This window comes from Oncorhynchus nerka, linkage group LG4 (genome assembly GCF_034236695.1).
Source record: "Oncorhynchus nerka isolate Pitt River linkage group LG4, Oner_Uvic_2.0, whole genome shotgun sequence".
Classification (NCBI taxonomy): domain Eukaryota; kingdom Metazoa; phylum Chordata; class Actinopteri; order Salmoniformes; family Salmonidae; genus Oncorhynchus; species Oncorhynchus nerka.
In genome coordinates, this window is record NC_088399.1 from 81,052,896 (window position 1) to 81,079,577 (window position 26,682).

At 43.3% G+C, this 26,682-nt stretch overlaps 1 protein-coding gene across 2 annotated transcripts; it reads left to right on the forward strand.

Moving 5' to 3' along the window:
- Positions 1–12,275: 12,275 nt before the first annotated feature.
- Positions 12,276–15,691, forward strand: LOC115119031 (chromobox protein homolog 3-like). Of its 2 annotated transcripts, none has more exons than XM_029647768.2 (5): positions 12,276–12,384; positions 13,975–14,123; positions 14,336–14,504; positions 14,679–14,773; positions 15,068–15,691. In XM_029647768.2, the coding sequence occupies exons 2-5, from the start codon at positions 13,981–13,983 to the stop codon at positions 15,192–15,194; spliced, it is 534 nt and encodes a 177-aa protein (XP_029503628.1). In that variant the 5' UTR covers positions 12,276–12,384; positions 13,975–13,980; the 3' UTR covers positions 15,195–15,691. The 2 variants fall into 2 exon arrangements, with proteins under 2 accessions (XP_029503628.1, XP_029503627.1); XM_029647767.2 differs by having other exon boundaries at positions 12,279–12,384; positions 13,945–14,123.
- The last annotated feature ends 10,991 nt before the right edge of the window (positions 15,692–26,682 follow it).

The window sequence follows — 26,682 nt, forward strand, 5'->3', positions numbered from 1 at the left end:
TTGTAGATTTTGCTTTATGTTTTGGATCATTGTCTTGTTGGAAGACAAATCTCCGTCCCAGTCTCAGGTCTTTTGCAGACTCCATCAGGTTTTCTTCCAGAATGGTCCTGTATTTGGCTCCATCCATCTTCCCATCAATTTTAACCATCTTCCCTGTCCCTGCTGAAGAAAAGCAGGCCCAAACCATGATGCTGCCACCACCATGTTTGACAGTGGGGATGGTGTGTTCAGGGTGATGAGCTGTGTTGCTTTTACGCCAAACATAACGTTTTGCGTTGTTGCCAAAAAGTTCAATTTTGGTTTCATCTGACCAGAGCACCTTCTTCCACATGTTTGGTGTGTCTCCCAGGTGGCTTGTGGCAAACTTTAAACAACACTTTTTACAGATATCTTTAAGAAATGGCTTTCTTCTTGCCACTCTTCCATAAAGGCCAGATTTGTGCAATATACGACTGATTGTTGTCCTATGGACAGAGTCTCCCACCTCAGCTGTAGATCTCTGCAGTTCATCCAGAGTGATCATGGGCTTGGGAAATATTTTTGTATCCAAATCCGGCTTTAAACTTCTTCACAACTGTATCTCGGACCTGCCTGGTGTGTTCCTTGTTCTTCATGATGCTCTCTGCGCTTTTAACGGACCTCTGAGACTATCACAGTGCAGGTGCATTTATACGGAGACTTGATTACACACAGGTGGATTGTATTTATCATCATTAGTCATTTAGGTCAACATTGGATCATTCAGAGATCCTCACTGAACTTCTGGAGAGAGTTTGCTGCACTGAAAGTAAAGGGGCTGAATAATTTTGCACGCCCAATTTTTCAGTTTTTGATTTGTTAAAAAAGTTTGAACTATCCAATAAATGTCGTTCCACTTCATGATTGTGTCCCACTTGTTGTTGATTCTTCACAAAAAAATAGTTTTATATCTTTATGTTTGAAGCCTGAAATGTGGCAAAAGGTCGCAAAGTTCAAGGGGGCCGAATACTTTCGCAAGGCACTGTATGTGGGAAATCCAAGACTTTTGGAAAAGCATTCTAGGTGAAGCTGGTTGAGAGAATGCCAAGAGTGTGCAGAGCCGTCATTAAGGCAAAGGGTGGCTCTTTGAAGAATCTCAAATATAAAATATATTTTGAATTGCATAACACTTTTGGTTACTACATGATTTCATAGGTGTTATTTCATAGTTTATGTCTTCACTATTATTCTACAATGTAGAAAATAGTAACAACAAAGAAAAACCCTTGAATGAGTAGATGTTGTGAAATTTTTTGACAGTGTGTGTGTATATAAAAAAGATATAAACTCAGCAAAAAAAGAAACGTCCTCTCACTGTCAACTGCGTTTATTTTCAGCAACTTAACATGTAAATATTTGTATGAGCATAACAAGATTCAACAACTGAGACATAAACTGAACAAGTTCCACAGACGTGTGACTAACAGAATTGAATAATGTGTCCCTGATCAAAGGGGGGGGGGGGTCAAAATCAAAAGTAACAGTCAGTATCTGGTGTGGCCACCAGCTGCATTAAATACTGCAGTGCATCTCCTCATGGACTGCACCAGATTTGCCAGTTCTTGCTGGGAGATGTTACCTCTCTCTTCCACCAAGACGCCTGCAGGTTCCCGGACATTTCTGGGGGGAATGGCCCTAGCCCTCACTCTAATCCAACAGGTCCCAGACGTGCTCAATGGGATTTATCCAGTTCTTCGCTGGCCATGGCAGAACACTGACATTCCTGTCTTGCAGGAAATCACGCACAGAATGAGCAGTATGGCTGGTGGCATTGTCATGCTGGAGGGTCATGTCAGGATGAGCCTGCAGGAAGGATACCACATGAGGGAGGAGGATGTCTTCCCTTTAACGCACAGCGTTGAGATTGCCTGTAATGACAACAAGCTCAGTCCGATGATGCTGTAACACACCGCCCCAGACCATGACGGACCCTCCACCTCCAAATCAATCCCGCTCCCGAGTACAGGCCTCGGTGTAATGCTCATTCCTTCGACGATAAACGCGAATCCGACCATCATCCCTGGTGAGATAAAACCGCAACTCGTCAGTGAAGAACACTTTTTGCCAGTCCTGTCTGGTCCAGCAACTGTGGGTTTGTGTCCATAGGCGACGTTGTTGCCAGTGATGTCTGCTGAGGACCTGACTTACAACAGGCCTACAAGCCCTCAGTCCAACCTCTCTCAGCTTATTGCGGACAGTCTGAGCACTGATGGAGGGATTGTGGTTTCCTGGTGTATCTCGGGCAGTTGTTGTTGCCATCCTGTACCTGTCACGCAGGTGTGATGTTCGGATATACCGACCCTGTGCAGGTGTTGTTACACATGGTCTGCCACTGCGAGGACGATCAGCTGTCCGTTCTGTCTCCCTGTAGCGCTGTCTTAGACATCTCACAGTACGGACATTGCAATTTATGTCCCTGGCCACATCTGCAGTTCTCATGCCTCCTTGCAGCATGCCTAAGGCACGGTCACGCAGATGAGCAGGGACCCTGGGCATCTTTCTTTTGGTGTTTTTCAGAGTCAGTAGAAAGGCCTCTTTGGTGTCCTAAGTTTTCATAACTGTGACCGTAGTTGCCTACCGTCTGTAAAGTGTTAGTGTCTTAACGACCCTTTCCACAGGTGCATGTTCATTAATTGTTTATAGTTCATTGAACAAGCATGGGAAACAGTGTTTAAACCCTTTACAATTACGCTATGTGAAGTTGTTTGTATTTTTACAAATTATCTTTGAATGACGATCCTGAAAATGGGACGTTTCTTTTTTTGCTGAGTTTAGTTGTTGCTCAACTGGGATTGATTGTGTTAAAAGCTGTATGGGGAAGGATATGAAACTGATGCGACTTAAATTTCATTTTTCTAAGAGCACTAATGATGTTCTTGGTGACATGATTCTTTCTTAAGAAAAAAATAATAAATGAAAAAAATTATTAAGTTGCCTGTGTTTGGTCTCTGGTAGGTCTTTAGGTTGAACACTTCTATGTGGACTCCTATCTACTGTACGTTTATCCCACCTCTCAAGACTTATCCCACCTCTCAAGAACAACGTGGAATCCACACTGAATATCCACACCGGCTTCTCTATTGGAGCAGGTCCATATTAAATCGGTAGAATTAAATTGTGTGATAAGAGAAACTGAGTGATCGGAGAACTATGACTTCAAGGGTTTGCTTAGTAATTGAGATACTTTCTGAAACCTTAGCCAACACATCACTATTTAGGTATAAAACATGATCAGGAGAACCACAACCTTGCAAATGAAATATACGCCATAAGGGAACATTTGTTTTAGCATCCTTTGGTGCGGCTGTGATTTATAGGATAAAAACAAACAATGTAGTAATTCATAGATTATTTGATTTACGATAAGGTAAGACAGTTACATTGTTCAAATCTCATTGTTTTTCCGGGGATGCATGCCCCCGGACCCCCATCAGGGTTTCCAAAACAAATCACTGTCTGGTTTGGGTCTGCCCACACTCCAAGAGCATGCTGCATTGCATTGTCCTGTCACGAATATCACCGAAAGTGGCTCCCCTTCCCGTTCGGGTGGTGCTCGGCGGTCGTCGTCGCCCGGTCTACTAGCTGCCACCGATCCCTTTTTCCCCTTTTCGTTCATCACACGTCCATCCTCCATCGGATCAGCGATGGATCAGATGATGGAGAGGATGGACCGCTGGGAGAGGAGTGGTCTCCCTACTTCCCCTGCAACCCTCCCACCGGCAACGCTACCATCTCCTCCAGCGGGATCCAGTACCAGCGCTCTGTGTATTGCGCCTCCGAGGGAGTACGAGGGAGCGGTGGCGGGGTGCCACGAATTCCTGCTCCAACTAGAGCTTTACTTGGTCACCATTCGGCCGGACGAGGAGAGCGTGAGTGTCCTCGTCTCTTGCTTGACGGGTAGAGCCCTGGAGAGGGCCAATGCCGTCTGGAACGGGCCCGACTCGGCGAGGGGCCACTACCCGGAGTTCACCCGCCGTTTTCGGGCCGTGTTCGATCACCCTCCGGAGGGCCTAGTGGCGGGTGAGAGATTGTTCCATCTCAGGCATGGGACGAGGAGCGCGCAGGACTTCGCGCTGGAGTTCCGGACCTTGGCCGCTGGAGCAGGGTGGAACGACAGGGCCCTGATAGACCATTACAGGTGTAGCCTGAGAGAGGACATCCGCAGGGAGCTGGATTGTCGGGACACTACGCTCAGCCTGGACGAGCTCATAGACATGTCGATCTGGCTGCTTGCGGACGTTCTGAAAGGGTCCTGTCCTAACTCCTGGCCCTCCCGCTCCCATACCTATGGAGCCAGGGGGGGCTGCATCTAGGGAGACCGGAGGAGGAAGCTCCTCCTGTACCAGCTGTGGCCGGAGAGGGCACACTTCCGGTCGTTGCTGGAGGAGTCCATCTGGGAGTCGAGAGGGCAGGCAGAACACTCCTCGGCTCACCCCAGGTGAGTCAGCACCACACTCACACAGAGCTTCTTGTTGGTCACATGTTTTTATTAATTTGTTTCCTTACGTTTTCTCCTTCTCTCCAGCATAAGGCGCTTGTCGATTCAGGCGCAGCTGGGAACTTTATAGATCACGGACTCGCCCAGAGGTTGAGGATTCCGTTAGTGCAGGTAGACCTCTCCCCTTCCCCGTGCACTCCTTAGATAGTTGACCGTTAGGTTCAGGGCTGGTCAGGGAGGCTGGTCAGGGAGGCCACAGTTCCTCTGGAGATGATTACGCGGGGGGATCATAAGGAGCGGATTAGTCTGTTCCTTATCGATTCACCTGCGTTTCCGGTGGTGCTAGAGATCCCCTGGCTGGCTATTCACAATCCTAGGATTTCGTGGAGACAGGGAGCTCTCCGGGGGTGGTCTGATGAGTGTTCAGGCAGGTGTGTAGGAGTTTCCATCGGTGCAATGACGGTGGAGAGTCCAGACCAGGTTTCCACCGTGTGCATTCCCGCTGAGTATGCCAATTTGGCTATCGCCTTCAGTAAAAAGAAGGCGACCCAATTACCACCCCATCGACAGGGGGATTGTGTGATAAACCTCCAGGTAAACGCTGCACTGCCCAGGAGTGACATATGGAGACATATGTCAACGGAAGCTCTGGGACAGGGGTACATTCGGCCCTCCCATGTCACCCGTCTCCTCAAGTTTCTTTTTTGTGAAGATAAAGGAGGGTGGTTTGCATCCGTGCATTGATTATCGAGGTCTCAATTCCATCATGGTGGGTTTTAGTTACCCACTACCTCTCATCGCTACGGCGGTGGAATCATTTCACGGGGCGCGGTTCTTCACTAAACCGGACCTCTGGAGCGCGTATAATCTGGTGCGTATTCGGAAGGGAGATGAGTGGAAAACCGCGTTTAGTACCACATCTGGCCATTATGAGTACCTTGTCATGCCGTACCGGTTAAAGAATGCTCCAGACGTCTTTCAATCCTTCGTTGACGAGATTCTCAGGGACCTGCACGGACAGGGTGTGATGGTGTATATTAACGATATCTTGATCTACTCCAGGTGAAGGCAGAGAAATGTGAGGCCGTGCGTAATTGGCCGACTCCGACCACGGTAAAGAAGGTGCAGCGGTTCTTAAGGTTTGCCAATTACTACCAGATGTTTATCCATGGTTTTGGTCAGGTGGCGGATCCCATTACCTCACTGCTGAAGGGGGGGCCTGTGCGTTTGCAGTGGTCGGCAGAGGCGGACGGAGCTTTCCGTCGTTTGAAGGCTCTGTTCACCAACGCGCCAGTGTTGGTGCATCCGGACCCCTCTTTGGCATTCATAGTGGAGGTGGACGCATCCGAGGTTTGGGTTGGAGCCGTGCTCTCACAGCACTCGGGTACACCACCGAAGCTCCGCCCCTGTGCTTTTTTTTTCGAAGAAGCTCTGGCCCGGGAGAGCAAAACTATGATGTGGGGGACAGGGAGTTGTTGGCTGTGGTTAAGGCCCTGAAGGTGTGGAGACACTGGCTCGAGGGGGCTAAGCACCCTTTCCTCATCTGGACTGACCACCGTAAACTGGAGTATATCCGAGCAGCTAGGAGACTGAATCCTCGTCAGGCAAGGTGGGCCATGTATTTCACCAGATTTAGATTCATGATCTCGTAGAGACCAGGTTCCTTCAACACTAAGGCCGACACGCTGTCCCGTCTCTACGACACCGAGGAGCGGTCCATCGATCCTACTCCCATCATTCTGGCGGCTAGGCTGGTGGCACCGGTAGTATGGGAGGTGGACGCGGACATCGAGCGGGCGCTAAGGGAGGAACCTGTGCCTCCACAGTGACCGGAGGGTCGTAGGTACGTGCCGCTCGCTGTTCGTGATCAATTGATTCGGTGGGCTCATAGTCTACCCTCGTCGGGTCACCCGGGGATTTCGAGGACAGTGCGGGGTCTGGGAAAGTACTGGTGGCCCACCTTAGTCAAGGATGTGGGATTCTATGTCTCCTCCTGTTCGGTGTGCACCCAGAGCAAGGCTCCTAGGCACTTGCCACGAGGGAAGTTACAACCCCTCCCCGTTCCACAATGGCTGTGGTCCCATCTATCGGTGGACTTTCTCACTGATCTTCCCCCGTCTCAGGGAAACACGACGATCCTGGCCATTGTGGATCGGTTCTCTAAGTCCTGCCGTCTTATCCCGTTTCCCGGTCTCCCTACGGCCCTACAGACTGCGGAGGCTCTGCTCACCCACGTCTCCTGGCACTACGGGGTGCCCGAGGACATAGTTTCTGATCGGGGTCCCCAGTTCACATCCCGAGTGTGGAAGGCGTTTATGGAACGTCTGGGGGTCTCGGTCAGCCTGACCTCGGGGTATCACCCGGAGAGTAATGGGCAGGTGGAGAGAGTGAACCAGGAGGTGGGTAGGTTTCTGTGTTCGTATTGCCAGGACCGGCCGGGGGAGTGGGCGAGATACGTCCCCTGGGCTGAAATGGCCCAGAACTCACTACGCCACTCTTCTACCAACATGTCACCGTTTCAGTGCGTGTTGGGGTACCAGCCGGTCCTGGCACCATGGCATCAGAGCCAGACCGAGGCTCCTGCGGTGGAGGAGTGGGTGCAGCGCCCTAAGGAGACCTGGAGGACCGTCCAGGAATCACTACGTCAGGCGAGTGGACAGCAGAAGAGGACCGCTGACCGTCACCGCAGTGAGGGTCTGGCTCTCGACCCGAAACCTGCCCCTTTGCCTGCCCTGCCGGACGCTGGGCCCGCAGTGTGTGGGGCCATTCAAAGTCATGAGGAGAATAAACGAGGTGTGTTATCGATTACTACTTCCTTCGTATTATCATATTAACCCCTCGTTTCACGTGTCTCTCCTCAGGCCGGTGGTAGCTGGTCCCCTGCTGGAAGGTGAGGTTCCGGAGGTACCTCCGCCCCCTCTGGACATCGAGGGGTCCCCGGCGTACACGATACGGGCCATTCTGGACTCGAGGCGCCGGGTGAGGGGCCTGCAATACCTTGTTGACTGGGAGGGGTACGGGCTGGAGGAGAGGTGCTGGGTCCCGGTGGGGGACATATTTGATCCATCTATGCTGAGGGAGTTCCATCGCCTCCATCCGGATCACCCTGCTCCTCGCCCTCCGGGTCGTCCTCGCGGCCGGTGTCCCCTTCCCGTTCGGGTGGCGCTCAGCGGTCGTCGTTGCCGATCTACTAGCTGCCACCGATCCCTTTTTCCCCTTTTCGTTTGGTTTTGTCTAATTAGTTTCACCTGTTCCTTGTTGGGGTTATTTAAGTTCGGTTAGCCCGCCTGTGTTTGTGCGGGCTTGTTACTGTTATGTAAAGAGGTGTTCTTTATTATTGTGGGTTTTCCGCTGTCCGGTGAGATACCAGTGTGTACTTGGGTGGAGTGTATTGCGCCTGTGTTCGGCATTACCCATTGTACATTTTCAGTTGGACATTAAAGCGTGTTTTTCCCGAATCCTCTGCTCTCTGCGCCTGACTCCACACCCATTCACTCTTTGAGCGTTACATGTCCCGTCTGCAGGGAGGGACATCGGCTGCCATCTGCCATCCACAGAGGTCCTGCATGACTCCAGAGCAAGGAAGTGTGCAGAAAAAGTTATCGCCAAACCCTACCCCAATCACTCCCTTTTACAAAAACTCTCCTGTGGCATGCGGTTCAGGTAAATCATAGCCAAAACCATCCACCAACTGAACAGTTTCTTTCCCTGTGTTGTGGCCCTCACCTAGCAGCCATCTAGCCAATAGAGACTAAAGGATCATGCACTCTCTGCTGCACACCACATCAAGACATTTGAACTGTACAAAAAAATCATTGCACTATCCTGCATTTGCACTCTGATCATCTCTCAGCATTTAGTTATACACTGAGTAAACCAAACATTAGGAACACCTTCCTAATATTGAATTGCACCCCCGTCCTTTTGCCCTCAGAACAGCCTCAATTCATCGGGGCATGGACTCTACAAGGTGTGTTAAGTTGGCTGGATGTCCTTTAGGTGGTGGACCATTCTTGATACCAGTGGCAGTCGGTGACGTTTAAGATAACAACAATTATGAACAGGGCCTTATTTTTATTACAGCATATTGGATGACTGTCATTTATATTCCATTCACTCAGCTGGGGTTGCTACAACCTAGCCTATGAATGAAAATGTACAGCGTAGGTGCACAGGTCGAGAGAATTTTGTTATCAAGGTGACAGACAGACAGAGAGTGACACATTCAATACTGCCATGAACACACTTGCCTGCATCTAGCTGATCTAGGGTGTAATCATTAGTCCAACAGTTGCAAACGAGAGTTTCTTTTGGACAAATTCAGGTATGTTTATCCCCGTTTCGATCAGCTTGCTTTTGTTTAAGAAATGTTTTTCAACAGAATCCGTGGAATGAATATACCCCTGATCACATGCAAACATGGTTCACTTTCATAGCAGCCACATACAGACAACAGCATGAACATTTTGCTTGTTGTATTATTACTTGTCGCATCTACGCGCTGTCCTTTTCTCACCTTTTCCCTTCGCTTATGGACTTCAGTGCACAACACATGAGCTCTCTGTGGCCAAGCAAAAAAACCTTTCCCAGCCAAACCTTCATATCAGTACTGCTAACCGCTACACACAGCTGACATTGTTGTCACCATATTAGCCATCGATGTTAGTAACATCATAGTCAACATACACTACTGTTCAAAAGTGTGGGGTCACTTAGAAATGTCCTTGTTTTCCATGAAAACATACATGAAATTAGTTGCAAAATGAATAGAAAATATAGTCAAGACGTTGACAAGGTTATAAATAATGATTTTTAATTGAAATAATAATTGTGTCCTTCAATCTTTGCTCTCGTCAAATAATCCTCAATTTGCAGCAATTACACCTTTGCAGACCTTTGGCATTCTAGTTGTCAATTTGTTGAGGTAATCTGAAGACATTTCACCCCGAATGTTATTCTTTGTGATCCAAACACCTTAAACTGAGATTCGTCTGTCCATAACACTTGTTCAGTGTCTGTGTTCTTTTGCCCATCTTAATCTTTGTCTTATGTCTTTTTTTTCTTCCAACTCTGCCTAGAAGGCCAGCATCTTCACTGTTGATGTTGAGACTGGTGTTTTGCGGATGAAGCTGCCAGTAGAGGACTTGTGAGGCGTCTGTTTCTCAAATTAGACACTCTAATGTACTTGTCCTCTTACTCAGTTGTGCACCGAGGCCTCACACTCCTCTTTATATTCTGGTTAGAGACAGTTTGCGCTGTTCTGTGAAGGAGTAGTACACAGCGTTATATGAGATCTTCTGTTTCTTGGCAATTTCTCGCATGGAATAGTCTTCATTTCTCAGAACAAGAATAGACTGACGAGTTTCAGAAGAAAGTTCTTTGTTTCTGGCCATTTTGAGGCTGTAATTTTTTTAATTTTTTTATTTACCTTTATTTAACTAGGCAAGTCAGTTAAGAACAAATTTTTATTTTCAATGACAGCCTAGGAACAGTGGGTTAACTGCCTGTTCAGGGGCAGAACGACAGATTTGTACCTTGTCAGCTCGGGGGTTTGAACTTGCAACCTTCCGGTTACTAGTCCAACGCTCTAACCACTAGGCTACCCTGCCGCCCCAATCAACCCCACCAATGCTAATGCTCCAGATACTCAACTAGTCTAAAGAAGGCCAGTTTTATTGCTTCTTTAATTAGAACAACTGTTTTCAGCTGTGCTAACATAATTGCGAAAGGGTTTTCTAATGATCAATTAGCCTTTTAAAATGTATAAACTTGGAATGGCTAACAGAACATGTGTTTCCAGCTACAATAGTAATTTACAACATTAACCATGTCTACACTGTATTTCTGATCAGTTTGATGTTATTTTAATGGACAAAAAAATGTGTTTTTCTTTCAAAATCAAGGACATTTCCTAGTGACCCCAAACTTTTGAACGGTAGTGTAGGTACTAGAACTAACGCGTTAGTAAACCTGCTACAATCATACAGTAATGTCTACGGAAGGGGGTGAGAACCATGAGCCTTCTAGGTTTTGTATTGAAGTCAATGTGCCCAGAGGAGGATGAAACTAGCTGTCCTCCGGCTACAACATTGTGCTACCCTACAGAATGTTGTTGATGCTTCTGTAGACCTTCATTTCAAAACATTGAAAAAACATTGAAAAAACATTCAATTATTTGGTGATGTTAATATATTTAGTATAGTTTTATCTAAAAGGCTAAAAAAAATGTATTTTTCACAATTTTATTTTTTATAATTCACTGGGTAGGATGGTCCTCCCCTTCCTCCACTGAGGAGCCTCCACTGTTTCTCAACTATTTTAATTACCTCTGCATAGGAGTATCGATTGGCCTCTAACTTTTGACACCTCCATCCCCTTCACCCTTACAGGGCACTCCAGGAATTCGGGATTATGATTCCCACCACAATTGCAACACCGTCATCCTTTTACCACACACCGTTCTTCAGTATATTCTGTCTGTTTGCACACACTTGAAACATGGCCAAATCCCTAAAAATGTTTACACTGCAGTGGTTTGGAGACGAAAGCTCTTACAGCATATTGTACATAACCAAGCTTCACATGCGTTGATAGGTGCTCTTTATAAAAAAAACAACAGGACCGACAAACTTTACATAAGTGGTTACAGAAGACAGAAATGCAAAACGTTTCCCACTTTTCCTGAATTCAACCTGCTGTAGTTCTACTTGGTGCCAAAAATTAGCAAAATAACAGCATTACAAGAACCCGAGCCCTGCCTAACCTAAGTACAGGGGTCCCTAATGTAAACTGGATATCTTTCCTCCATTGGAAAAGCCTATAAGATTGTCCCACTTTAGCTACTCCATGCTGTCCTACTTTAGCTAGCTATGGTTGGTAAAGCGGAACAACTGACTGAATTACAAAATTTTAACATAATATTGGCAACTTGTTTATTTATTTTGATGAACCAGAACATAGAAGCACACATTTACATCACAATTTTGCACAGTGCCTGGCGGTGTGAGCTCCCTGTTTGAAGCTTGCTCTTCCCCCCTCTATGATGTCACACCAATTAAATTATTTTGATCATGTGGTTTCTCTGCAAGGGCTTATGCTGCGTTCAAAACAACTGGGTACTCGTGGGGGGAAAACGAGCTCATATTGGGAAAAAAATCGATTTGAACAGTCATCCAACTCGAAATTTCAACGCGGAAAATGGGACTATTTTTTAGAGCTTTGATTATCAGAACTGAAGATCACCGAGGTCATGATTTGATCTCGTATTTAGGAGTTCCCAGTTGTATTTGAACGCGGCATTAGTAACAATAGTTTCGATATGTACTTGTCAGACAATTAAATAAACGCTTCAGGATTAAACTGTCCCCAGTTGATATAATGGCCCACTTTTTCATAATGCACCCTATATCAACTGTATATTTGTATATTCTATTATAGTTCTATGCTCACTCTACCAATTTTTGCATAATGTATGCAAACTCTTTTGTCTGTCTTCTGTATCTAAATGTTGTCTATCACTAGCAGCTCCATATTACAACAAAGTAAAATTCTGAGTATGTGCAAATGTAGCCTACTTGGCGAATAAAGTTTATTCTGAATTCTGATCATTTCACCACTTCGTATATATTCTTCAAAGGCTAAGGGGGGTAGCTAAGCCTATGCCATTAATTCTCATTACTGGAAATCTTACAGAATGTGTATTTAAAGTCCCTTGTTTGGGTCTGGATTCAACGATTTCTTTGGAAACATCCAGAGTACGAAGTTAAGTTAACAGTTACCCTAGCGGCACCCGTAGAAAAAGGCAGAGGTTTTTTTTGGCGCTCGCGCAGCAGCAACATTCTGCACCACACGCGGGTGAGAAGAGAACGAAGTTGCTTGCTCGCTTTCTCCGTCGTTCATTCTACATCAGCTTTTTATTGATTTGCAAGGTGAGTCCCTCAAGATCCAACTTCGAATTATTATGCAAGGTGTAGTGTAGACTGATAATTGATGTTATGCATATTTGTGTCTAGCCACGGTAGCCAATTTAGTTACTAACGTTACAGCTTTACTAGCTAATGTTACCAAAGCTACGCTGACAAAGGGATAGCATTGCGCTAGCTAGTTAACTAGCACGCTTAACTATAACTTCGCTTGATAGTCAGCTAGCTGCCCTTTAATCAAAGGAATATCTGATTCTCACTGCCTAATCAAATAACAAGTGCTAATGGGATACTCAATTTGCAGCTTTTGGGCCTTGCAATCACAATTTGACCGGCCATTGTGCCAACCTTAATATCTGGTAGCTAGCTAAGCCGTGGAAGTTTGCTAACTAAGATGGCAAATTCTAGTTTGCTAGCAAACTAACACACAATGTATAGTTAACTAACGGTAACACACCGTTTCGTTGTGTTCAATTGAGTAGTTAGTTTTGAGGAACTACTTCGCTTGTATGTACAATCAATGCAAGCATTGGACCAGCCCCTAGGCCTGGAAAAAATAGGTTCTAGATGGGGGGGAACGAGCGGGCCTAGCGAAATCTGTAACTAAAACGTTTAGTTACATCTACAGAATCTAACGTTGGCTAGAAGCCAATATAGCTAACAGTAACGTTACAGAAAATAAAATGACAACCTATGCGCCCGTTTTATTTAGCTAAAAAAGTTATTTTGTTAGCATTGTCTGTGTGGATAGGCATGATTGATGAAGAGCAAAACGCACGAGTTCCGTGGCAGCCTATAGTGGGCGCTGGATCTGCCCTATATGGTGGCTGAAATCCTTGCGTTTTCGCTCACTAGATGCGTGGACTAGATGTAGCGCCATGAGAAATTTTGCAGCTCGTGTTGTAGTTCTATTTCGATAGGTGTCACTACAGACCTGGGTTCGATCCCGGGCTGTATCACAACCAGCTGTGATCGGGAGTCCCATTGGGGCGGCGCACAATTGGCCCAGCGTTGTTACAGATATTAAAATTACAACCTATGCTCCCGTTTTATTTAGCTATAAAAGTTTTGTTAGCATTGTCTGTGTGAGGATAGGCATGATTGATGAAGAGCAAAACGCAGAGCTCCATACAGTCTAGGCAGCCTATAGTGGGCGCTGGATCTGCCCTATATGGTGGCTGAAATGATTTTTATTAAGACTGTACACATTTTCACGTCTTTTTTTCCGACGGCTGTCTACATGTAGGCCGTCATTGTAAGTAAGAATTGGTTCTTAACTGACATGCCTGGTTAAATAAAAAGAAAATGCTAACTTACTGCTGTTTTTTTTAGGACTACAAGCTTGTGATCTCTATGGTGTGGTTGTATACTGGGCCAAAAAATATGTATGCAAGTAGACTGCTGATTGACCAGCTCATCCTCCTCAGGAGGATGTCAACCCCTATAAGGGAATGGCACGTTGGGTGTCAAAGTATCACTTGAAAAACAATCTGATATTAATATTGTATTGCTAGTCTGTGTAAGCATTGTCATGTTATTAAAACCCAAATTCGTCTCTTTAAAAAGATGAAAACCTCCTCCCCTCTTGTTTCGCAGCCTAACATGGGTAAAAAGCAGAATGGCAAAGGGAAGAAGGAAGTATTGGAGGCAGAGCCGCCAGAGGAGTATGTTGTGGAGAAGGTGATGGACCAACGCATTGTCAACGGGAAGGTGGAATTCTTCCTCAAGTGGAAGGGATTTACAGAGTGAGTGCACACTTATTCTGGAGAACCTAGCTAGTTGAAATCTGCATTTGAATTTAATTTCAAAGACTGACATTTTAGTTAGATATACCTCTTGTGAAATGTCTTTAATTTGCTGCATTTCTAGAGCCATGTTTTACTCAACAGTATGCTGATAGTCTTTTGAAATACGCAGGAGAAGAAATAGCCACTGACTTCTGTATCTTCCCTTTCAGAGTGGATAACACTTGGGAGCCAGAGGATAACCTGGATTGTCCAGAGCTAATCTCAGCTTTCTTGGAAGCACAGAAGACCGTGGTGGAGAATCCTGACTCCAACAAGAGGAAGTCTTCAACAGATGAGCCAGAGACCGAGGGAAACAAAGCCAAGAAGAAGAAGGATGTGGTGAGTGTACGAATTAACCTGGATTTTTGTTTCAAATCAGTGTTGTGGGATTTTGTTTTTGTAGTCCTTTTTTGTGTATAGGCTAGTATGCAAGTGCAATAGTTATTTGATCAGTTTGTTGTGGTTTCCAGACTGGTTGCATGGGAGCTGTGTTGACTGTACTGTGTGTTTCAGAGTGACAAGCCGCGGGGCTTTGCCAGGAGCCTGGATCCAGAGAGGATCATTGGTGCTACAGACAGCAGTGGAGAACTTATGTTCTTGATGAAGTGGTGAGTCTCAAATTGTGAAATTAACTCGTCACCTGTGCTGTTGCTCTCATATCACCCCTTTTCAGGGTTGCACAGCCCAAGAGCCATTCCTCATAATTTATCTCCCCTGGTATGTTGTTCACATCCTAAAATTACTGTACGTGTGCCTTCGTAACCGCCACATTTTAGTTTTCTAGATGTGCACCTGAACTTTATTATCCTGAACAGTGCTACTTGCTAAATAGTTGAGTCTTATTATTCTATTCAATAGCTACTAATAACCACCAACCACTGTCCCGTCCCGCCACTCTACAGGAAAGACTCCGATGAGGCGGACCTGGTCCCGGCCCGCGAGGCCAACACCCGCTGCCCTCAGGTGGTCATCTCCTTCTACGAGGAGAGGCTGACCTGGCACTCCTGTCCCGAGGACGAGGCCCAATAGCACCCCTTCCTCAACCAACTGACGTCCCTTGTGGCCCCCAGACCTTCGACCCCGTCCCTGTTCCTGCCTCTCAGGACTGTTCATGTCTCCACTTTTTTGTTGTCATTTACAGCATGTTTAGCCATAGTATTAGTGCAGAGCAGTCAGGTGAAAGTCTGTGCTTTTGTACACGTTTTTAGTGATAGGATGATATTTACTGGGAATAAGACCGGTGAGGAGAAATGGATGGGTGATTTGTCGCTTTTTAATGAACCTATTCCTCATCCAGTACTGGTAGGGACTGGTTCCTCAACTGATATGTAGTTACTGTTGGAAATGTACATCTTGTATAATCCATGTAGTTTGACATCTTCTCCCTCACATTCAGCTAGTTTCTTTTTTTCATCTCCCCATGTTGCATACTTGAATCCCTTGAACAGTATGTCTTTTGCTGTATATTCACTTTGTAAATATTTTTTCAAAAAGCTGTTCAATAAAGGTTTATATGCTTCATTTTACCACCCCCTCTGCCTGTGCTGAGGTTTGTTACATAGCGATGACAACACTGGTTGTAACTTATGCACCCTGACTTCAACCAATTGTAACCATAGACTCTGCCAGATTCATTGTTTGACCTACTGACTCAACATGTGCACGGTGAAATTATACCCAGTAGTTGACGGCAGTCAGTCATTGATACTAGGGAAGCTGGTTTTGAAAATTGTGATCACGTGTTTACTGTTAGTGTTCCCATTGGAAATACACAAGTCTGAAAAGCAATATTACAGAAGACATGAAAGTGTGGCTTAGAGGTGATTTGTGGATAGACTGTTGGCTTACTCTGACATGACCCATACACACTGGACTCTACAGTGGAATGTTTAAGCTGTTATATTCAAAATACATGCAGCTTGCTCCATTTGGGATAACCATTTTAAATCCCATTTCTTAGCTTGGCCAAAGTTCTCGTACTGGTGCTGCTTTTTTATTTAAGCATCTGAACTTGACACCCAACTTTGTTTCCAGATAGAACTGTCAGAGTTAAATTAGGCAGATTTCTCACTGCTCATCAGTTACACTGATGATGGTGTTATGATTGACTATTTAGAATCATGCTTTGAACCTCATTCTTTGACCTATGAATATTAAAATAAAAATGTAAACATGGGCCCGCTGTAACTCTTGGTTCTTATTGGATGTTTAGCAGGCTCATTGTAAATATGCATAATACAATGCATTGGAGTAATTAAACATTATAGAATACACTGACTTGGAAGTTGGCCTCTTCAGACCTCAGTCTTCAGGAAGTGACAGTCGCAGATTCTTAAAGCCAAATTAGGGAATGTCTTGCACGACAATCACACAGACATGCCAGTGCTGTTGTGATGTGGTTAGGGGTCCCATACTACAGATTGACTTTAGACCTCAATGATACAATACAGGAAGCTTCCGAAGCAACATCAACACTGGAGCTTCCTTCATGCAACTTTTTTTTTCTTCCAAAATGACAAGACCCCACCGACGTCACTGCCTGAGGTGATGACGTTTCAGGTGTCAGTTTGTCATATCAGGGTATAGAGACTTAGTATACCCTTCAGGAGACACTAAACAGGATCAAGGTGTTCACCAGCTAACTTGCATACATATTTAGTAGAAAGAAGCTTAAAATAGGCATGGTCTAATTCATTTAAATGAAAGAATCATATCTAAGTTTAGCTTTTTAAATGGACCACAAAATCAATCATTATTCCTGGTTGCTTATCAAAGTTAGCTGGCTAACTCATTGATTCTGCTTTGTAGAAAACCCCTCTGTGTCCCTGTGTGTGTTCAGCATATTTGCTGTGTGACACTGCTCTTTGATCATTACTCTTACCTAAGGGGTCATAGGTCAGTCATACTCAAGACAATTTACCACTGAGGGACAACGCCCACTGGGCACACACTAGTTGAATCAACGTTCTTTCCATGCCATTTCAATGAAATTATGTTGAATTGTCTGTGCCCAGTGGGAAATATATAACAGAGAAAGTTCCTCATATCTTACCCCATTCAACTGGTTGTGGAATCTCACAGGTTGCGTTCTAAATGGCACACCATTCCCTACATAGAGTACTACTTTTAGAATAGGGTTCCATTTGGGATGCAAAACAGTCACACTGTCAATGGGACCTTGGTGACAGAGAGGCTATTGGAAGAGTGACCGGCAAAGAATGGAATGGAAGGGTAGATGGAGAATCGGATTTGTGATCAGCTGTGGTCACAAACAAAGAGAAAGCGAGAAAGTGACAGAGCAAGCAAGAGAAAAATAGTTTCCACACATTTTCCACTATTTAAGCCTTTCATTCAGAATGTTGGAGCTTCTGATTGCATCTCAACCTTTATCAGGTGTTAATCTCAGGGAAGTAACTCAACCACACAAGACTTGTGTTGAGACATAACACATACACATCGTAGAACATGTTGTAAACAGATTGTGTTGGGTAGGTTCTAGGTACAGCTCATTGTACCTTATCTATCAGTTCTCTCACACTGCAATCTGATCAGTTTACGAAGAAAACCATTGATTCCTACTCACTGGGGACTGTCAGATGATCAAAGATCAGCTGATTGAGAGAGTGAAGGTCATTGAAGGCATGTTGAGACAATAACTTAATAGGAACGCTTTATCAATGGGATTCCTGGAATCTCTCCTAGTCTAGATTCTCAAACCTTCTATTCCATTCTGTCATGAGACCGAAGCGTATTCTATCCAACAGTATTGTTTCCCTGGCATTGCTAGCGCCACTATTTTAGCAGCTGAGCTACACAGGACCACACGACAAATGTAGATGTCAATAAACTGTAAATCTGTGTGTGTGTAATAGATTGTATATTATCTATATGTGTGTGTAATATATTGTATATTATCTATGTGTGTGTGTAATATATTGTATATTATCTATGTGACTAATCTATATGTGTGTGTAATATATTGTATGTTATCTACAGTGCCTTCGGAAAGTATTCAGACCCCTTGATTTTTTCAAAATTTTGTTACATTACAGCCTTATTCTAAAATGTATTTAAAAAATATATAAATAATCCTCAGCAATCTACAGACAATACCCCATAAAAACAAAGTGAGAAAAAAAAGTTAATACATTTGTGCAAATGTATTAAAAATAAAACGTATTTACATAAGTATTCAGACCCTTTGCTATGAGACTCAAAATTGAGCTCAGGTGCATCCTGTTCCCATTGATCATCCATGAGACGTTTCAATAACTTGATTGGAGTCCATTGGAGTCCATAAATTCAATTGATTGGACATTATTTGGAAAGGCACACACCTGTACCACAGTTGACAGTGCATGTCAGAGCAAAAACCAAGCCATGAGGTCGAAGGAATTGTCCATAGAGCTCAGAGACAGGATTGTGTCGATACACAGATCTGGGGAAGGGTACCAAACAAATTCAGCAGTGAAGGTCCCCAAGAACACAGTGGCCTCCATCATTCTTCAATAGAAGAAGTTTGGAACCACTAAGACTCTTCCTAGAGCTGGCCGACCGGCCAAACTGAGCATTAAGGGGAGAAAGGCCTTGGTTAGGGAGGTGACCAAGAACCCAATAGTCTCTCTGACAGAGCTCTAGAGTTCCTCGGTGGTGATGGGAGAACATTTCAGAAGGACAACCATCTCTGCAGCACTCCACTAGTCAGGATCGAGACAAAGATGAATGGAATAAAGTAGAGAGAGATCCTTGACCTGCTCCAGAGCTCTAAGGATCTCAGACTGGGGCGAAGGTTCACCTTCCAACAGGACAACAACCGTAAGCACACAGCCAAGACAACACAGGAGTGGCTTCGGGACAAGTCTCTGAATGTCCTTGAGTGGCCCAGCCAGAGCCCGGACTTGAACCCGATCGAACATCTCTGGAGAGACCTAAAAATAGCTGTGCAGTGACGCTCCCCATCCAATCTGACAGAGTTTGAGAGGATCTGCAAAGAAGAATGGGAGAAACTCCCCAAATGCAGGTGTGCCAAGCTTGTAGTGTCATACCCAAGAAGACTCGAGGCTGTAATCGCTGCCAAAGGCACTTCCAAAAATACTGCGTGTAAAGGGTCTGAATAATTTTAGAACAAGGCTGTAACGTAACAAAATGTGTAAAAAGTCAAGGGGTCTGAATACTTTCCGAATGCACTGTATATCAACGAATTGGCGAGGGCACTAGAACAGTCTGCAGTATCCGGCCTCACCCTATTACAATCTGAAGTCAAATGTCTACTGTTTGCTGATGATCTGGTGATTCTATCCCAAACCCAAGAGGGCCTACAGCAGAATCTAGATCTTCTACACAGATTATGTCAGACCTGGGCCCTGACAGTGAATCTCAATAAGACACAAATAATGGTGTCCCAAAAAAGGTCCAGTTGCCAGGACCACAAATAGAAATTCAGTCTAGACACTGTTACCCTAGAGGACACAAAAAAACTACACATACCTAAACATCAGCCCCACAGGTAACTTCCACAAAGCTGTGAACCATCTGAGAGACAAGGCAAGAAGGGTATTCTACGCCATCAAAAGGAACATAAAATTTGACATACCAATTAGGATCTGGCTAATTGCCCTTTATGGTTTTGAGGTCTGGGGTCCGCCCGCCATCCAATATTTCACAAAATGGGACAAACACCAAATTGAAACGGCATGCAGAATTCTGCAAAAATATCCTGTGTGTACAACGTAAAGCAATAAATAATGCATGCAGAGCAGAATTAGGCCGATACCTGCTAATGATCCAAATTTAGAAAAGAGACGTTCAATTCTACAACCACCTAAAAGGAAGGAATTCCCATACCTTCCATAAAAAGCCATCACCTACAGATAGATGAAGAAGGAGAAGAGTCCCCTAAGCAAGATGATCCTGGAGCTCTGTTTACAAACACACAAACAGACTCCACAGAGCCCCAGGACAGCAACACAATTAGACCCAACCAAATCAAGAGAAAACAAAAATATATTTATTTCCAATGTGTCAAGTAATTAACAAAAACACTGAGCAAACTAGAATGCTATTTGGCACTAAACAGAGAGAACACAGTGGCAGACCTGGCTCTCAAGAGAAGACATGCTCTTGAGGTGGAAATTTACATGCAATTCCTAATCTCCTGCCAAATGTATGACCATATTCGACACAGATTTCCCTCCGATTACACAGACTCACAAAGAATTGAAAACAAATCGAATTTTGATAAACTCCCATGTCTATTGGGTGAAATACCACAGTGTGCCATCACAGCAGCAATATCTGTAAATTGTTGTCACAAGAAAAGGGCAACCGGTGAATAACAAACACCATTGTAAATACAACCCATGTTTATTTATTTTCCCTTTCGTATTTAACTATTTGCACATCACTACAACACTGTATGTAGTAGCCATAATGTGGCATTTGAAATGTCTCTATTCCTTTGAAACCTTTGTGAGTATAATGTCAACAGTTCATTTTTTGCTTAAATATATATATATATATATATATTTCACTTGCTTTGGTAATGTAATCATGTGTTTCCCATGCCAATAAAGCTCTTTGAATTGAATTAATAGAGAGAGCTTAAAACAAACACACTGGGTATAGGTGACTGTACTAGACAGTGTGGATGGGTACATACTTTAAATGTTTTCATGCCATGGCAACATGAGTAGATATTAAATTGAGGCAGAGAAACAAGTAATAGCACACTGTCTCACTCAATTCAATATACCAATGCTGTCTATTACAAAAACAACCTTTAACTTATCCCTGAAAGAACTATCTGAAAATCAATTGAGAGATAGCCAAATAACGTTTTACTCCCAAGACATATTGCATAGACCTATGGACCTTTTTTTCTAAAAGCATTGATAACATTCCATATGGACACTTTTGTTAACGTCAACAAGTTATCTCTACGTCCACAACATACTTTCTACATGTTACGAGAGACAGATGATTATTTAGGATACGCAAGTGCATTATGTCTGGGCTATACGTAGAATGTTGATGTTGCAGCATCACAATGGCATCCAGGCTTCCAGGTTGCAGCTTGGGGTCAGACAGTCCTATGTTCAATCAGGCCAATATAGTTTAGTTAGCTAGTGGCCCATGTTTTTCTGGAGGACCCCACACTTGCCAATTTTTCCTTAAGACCACCATTATTAGACAAATATGAATAATTCTGAGAATTTATCAGCACTGTATGTTTGTTAGCTAGTTAGCCAGACAGTTTTAGAGGAATGATTCCTGCAATTGACTGTAAAATTAACTGCCAATTTGCCAATATTCCATTTAAGCAATACAGTCAATCCACAGCCATTCACTGGCTCAAATCAGTTAATGATAAGACTTAAACAAGTTGTAAATGCAATCAGTGCTGCTATTGTATCATATAATAGCACATATAATAGCACTCTCACAAGATTATGACTCCACTGCCATTGATTTTAATTAGACTGGTTTGGATTTCTCCCTGACCAATATGGCTGCCGTTTCAATCATTCTGGAACTTTGAGAGTGAATGACACAAAAGGAACCAACACTTTTCACTCCATTTTTCCTGTTGGGCAATGCTATACATCACAGTGTGTTTAGATTTAAGCGCACATACTGGTGCACTTATGCTGTGTTCAAAACAACTGGGAATTCGGAAAAACGAGGTCAAATCATGACGTCAGTTATCTTCCGGTCGGAGAGTCGGAGCTCCAGAAAGAGGCCAGAGTTGGAAAATCGAGTTGGATGACTGTTCAAATTGATTTTTCCCAGTCTGAATTTGTTTTGTCCCCCCAAAGTTCCCAGGTGTTTTGAACGCACTTACAGTTGAAGTCAGAAGTTTACATACACCATGGCCAAATACAAACTCAGTTTTTCACAATTCCTGACATTTAATCCTAGTAAAAATTCCCTGTCTTAGGTCACTTTATTTTAAGTGGTGATACTAAGAATGTGAAATGTCAGAATAATAGTAGAAAGAATGATTTATTTAAGCTTTTATTTCTTTCATCACATTCCCAGTGGATCAGAAGTTTACACAATTAGTATTTGGTAGCATTGCCTTTACATTTAACTTGGGTCACATGTTTTGGGTAGCCTTCCACAACCTTCCCACAATAAGTTGGGTGAATTCTGGCCCATTCCTCCTGACAGAACTGATGTAACGGAGTCAGGATTGTAAGGCCTCCTTGCTCGCACACACTTTTTCAGTTCTGCCCACAAATTTTCTATAGGATTGAGGTCTGGGCTTTGTAATGGCCACTCCAATACCTTGACTTTGTTGTCCTTAAGCCATTTTGCCACAACTTGGGAAGTATGCTTGGGGTCATTGTCCATTTGGAAGACCCATTTGAGACCAAGATTTAACTTCCTGACTGATGCCTTGAGATGTTGCTTCAATATATCCACATACTTCTCCTTCCTCATAATGCCATCTATTTGGTGAAGCGCACCAGTCCTTCCTGCAGCAAAGCACCCCCACAACATGATGCTGACACCGCTGTGCTTCACGGCTGGGATGGTGTTCTTCGGCTTGCAAGCCTTCCCCCTTTTCCTCCAAACATAACGATGGTCATTATGCCCAAACAGTTCTATTTTTGTTTCATCTGAACAGAGGACATTCCTCCAAAAGGTATGATCTTTGACCCATGTGCAGTTGTAAACTGTAGTCTGGCTTTTTATGGCGGTTTTGGAGCAGTGGCTTCTTCCTTGCTGAGTGGCCTTTCAGGTTATGTTGATAAAGGACTCATTTTATTGTGGATATAGATACTTTGTACCGGTTTCTTCCAGCATCTTCACAAGGTCCTTTGCTGTTGTTCTGGGATTTATTTGCACGTTTCACACCAAAGTATATTCATCTCTAGGAGACAGAACGCATCTCCTTCCTGAGCGGTATGACAGCTGCGTGGTCCCATGGTGTTTATACTTGCATACGATTGTTTGTACAGATGAACGTGGTACCTTCAGGAATTTGGAAATTGCTCCCAAGGATGAACCAGACTTGTGGAGGTCTACAATTGTTTTTCTGAGTTCTTGGCAGATTTCTTTTGATTTTCCCATGATGTCAAGCAAATAAGCACTGAGTTTGAAGGTAGGCCTTGAAATACATCCACAGGTACACCTCCAATTGACTTCTAAAGCCATGACATAATTTTATGGAATTTTCCAAGCTGTTTAAAAGCACAGTCAACATGTGAATGTAAACTTCTGACCCACTGGAAATTGTGATACAGTGAATTATAAATGAAATAATCTGTCTGTAAACAATCGTTGGAAAAATTACTTGTTTCATGCACAAAGTAGATGTCCTTGCCAAAACTATAGTTTCTTAACAATAAATTTGTGGAGTGGTTGAAAAACGAGTTTTAATGAACTTTCTACTTCAACTGTAAGTCGGACATGGTATATTTACGTGTTCCCATTTCCAAGTTCCCAGTTGTTTTGAACGCGGCAACAGTGTCGAGAACGAGCCGAGCACTTTCTCAAATCCAAATCATGGAATCTAGTTGATGATCCTGCTATAGGTTACCTAGAGTAAATCTAGTTATGCCCAGTGGCGATTTTAGCATGTAAATCTTGGTGGCATTTTAAAAAGTGGGATGCATGCCAGCAAAGCCACTGCACAACACAAAATGAAATAATACATTAATTGCACTATAACGGTGACAAACAGTGAACAAACTGTTAGGGCTTACATAAAGCTGTCCCGACAGCAGTCCCAACATATTACCACTGCTACACCTGGCTATCAGCGGAGCCTTGTCTGGCAGCGAAACAGTTCATTCGGACTAATTTGCTTCTTTTTTTTTTAAGCTGATATGCCTGACTTGCTTAAACAAATGTAGTATCCAATGGCAATTGAGATGAACAAACTATGGCATAAGGGGACGACAAGCAGATAAGAGGCAATCCGTAATTTCGATTAAGACATTAATGAGCGAGCTAGGATGGACGTAGTCATTATAACTATTTGTTTAGCACTTTTGAAATGTACAGCGACAGAATTCAGAACATGGGCCGTTCTTACAGTATTCTCCCTGTACACCAATTCAGAACCATGGGATAAATAAAGGGGCATATAAGGAGACAGTGAAAGCTCTTACAATATTCAATGATTACATTTCTCTAAAAAAGGTTATAGGCTAACGTTACAGTAGAACAGCCAGAACTTTAGGTAAAATTAAGAGGGATAAAAATACCAAATTATTAGGGTGAGGCACATGGGCAACGAACATCTTACGACACAACATACACTTAGTATTACTTTCTTAGCTACAGTATACATATCTCCCTGGCATATTACATAATTTCTGCAGCAGCATAGAATACATTTTTTGGGACGCAGCTTGTTGTGCTGTGCTCACTTGAACAGGAATGTGGCGCGGCAGTCCTTCGTGGGCAAATTTTGTCATCAGTCTGGCATTCTCTGGATTTATGGTGCTTTCAAAACAACTGGGAGCTCGGAGAAAAACAAGGTTGAATCACGATGACGTCATTGATCTTCAAGTCATGGCTCTAGAAAGAGGACGGATTTACAATTCCAAGTTGGATGACCGTTCGAAACGTATTTTCCCAGTCGGAGCTCGTTAATTCTCGACTTCCCAGTTTCCTTGATCTCACTGAAGTCAAGTTTTCATAGTTCCGAGTTAACAGTTGTTTTGAGTGCAGCACAAATCATGCTTCATTGACAACATGGCCAATGTTGAATGTTTATCATTTGGAAAAGAGCCCCTTAATCCCAGATTTGGGACCACACAGCCACCGTCACTGATTCCTTCCAAACCACTCATTGTTGAATTTGCGATTTCCAACTTGTTGTGTAATGTTTATGTACAATGGCTGATGAGCACCGATACATTTTATCTATAATTTCTCTTCATATGACAAGGATTAAAAAGGATTTTCTAGTAGATTGTCGACTTGTTTCATGATGACTGCTAGCAAAAAAATGTATAAGTATGATGTTGAAATGATCAGTCCAATCAAAACTACTGTACATACAATGTGATTTGACATCACTTTATCTCTGGCCAATGACCTTGAGCCTTCTTGGATGGGCACTTCTAATGTATCTATATGGCAGCACCCAATGGGCTAGAATCGCCATGAGTGACAGAACACTAAGCCAATCATGGTGCAACGCTCCTTATTTGCTGCTGGCTTGCCCCACCACCACAGAAAGCACTGAGCTATGCAGAAAAACCTGCATTCTGGAGCTGCCTTACTCAAGAAAACAAACAAAAAAGAGACCATGTTTGTATGCGGCTTTATTAACTCAATGATATACACTACCGGTCAAAAGTTTTAGAACACCTAGAGTGTACAAAGCTGTCATCAAGGCAAACGGTGTGTATTTGAAGATTCTCAAATCTAAAATATATTTTGATTTGTTTAACACTTATTTGGTTACTACATGATTCCATAGGTGTTGTTTCATAGTTAGTTTTGATGTATTCACTATTATACTACAATGTAGAAAATAGTACAAATAAAGAAAAACCCTTGAATGAGTAGGTGTTCTAACACTTTTGACCGGTAGTGTATATATTTTTTACATTGTTTGCAAACTGATATGTGACACGTACTTATGCCAAAATAACATAAAAAACAGGCAAGCCTCCCCCAAAAATTGTTTTGCTAAAAATGTAGGGCTCAAAATAGGTGTCCTGAATGACGGACTATGCTTAACTACAGTAATGGATGTAATGGATGTTAGGCCTAATGTTTCATCAGGGAGCTACAAAGATGAAGTAAACACGTCACTGCTGAAGACGCTAAACAAATGTCATATTCTATTTCTGTCGTTGTTTTTTTAGTTGAGAGATGTTTACACAAAGTAATGAGACTGGGTGTGTAAGTATGCCTCCAGGATAATAAATCAAATCAAATCAAATCATAATATGGTAAAGTTGTCCTTGTTTATCAACAAGCCCTGAAACAAATAATTAAGTCCAAGGTCATCCAAAATCCATCAGATAAACCATTTTTAATTAAACCTGCAAAGCTGATACCAAATTCATTTAAAAAAAATTGTTAGCACATTGGGAGCGAGAGACTGTTAAAGAGAGGGAGAGAGAGAGAGAGACTGAAAGAGAGAGAGGAAACACGATTTTGATAAACTCCCATATCTACTGGGTGAAATACCACAGTGTGCCATCACAGCAGCAAGATTTGTGACATGTTGCCACAAGAAAAGGTCAACCAGTGTAGAACAAACACCATTGTAAATACAACCCATATTTATGCTAATTTATTTTCCCCTTTGTACCTTAACCATTTGTACATCATTACAATACTGTATATACAGTCGTGTGAAAAAGTCTGGGCACCCCTGACAGTTTCCATGATTTCCATTTATAAATAATTGGGTGTTGGATCAGCAATTTCATTTTGATCGATCAAATAACTGATGGACACAGTAATATTTCAGTAGTAAAACTAGGTTTATTTGATTAACAGAAAATGTGCAATATGCATCAAAACAAAATTAGACAGGTGCATA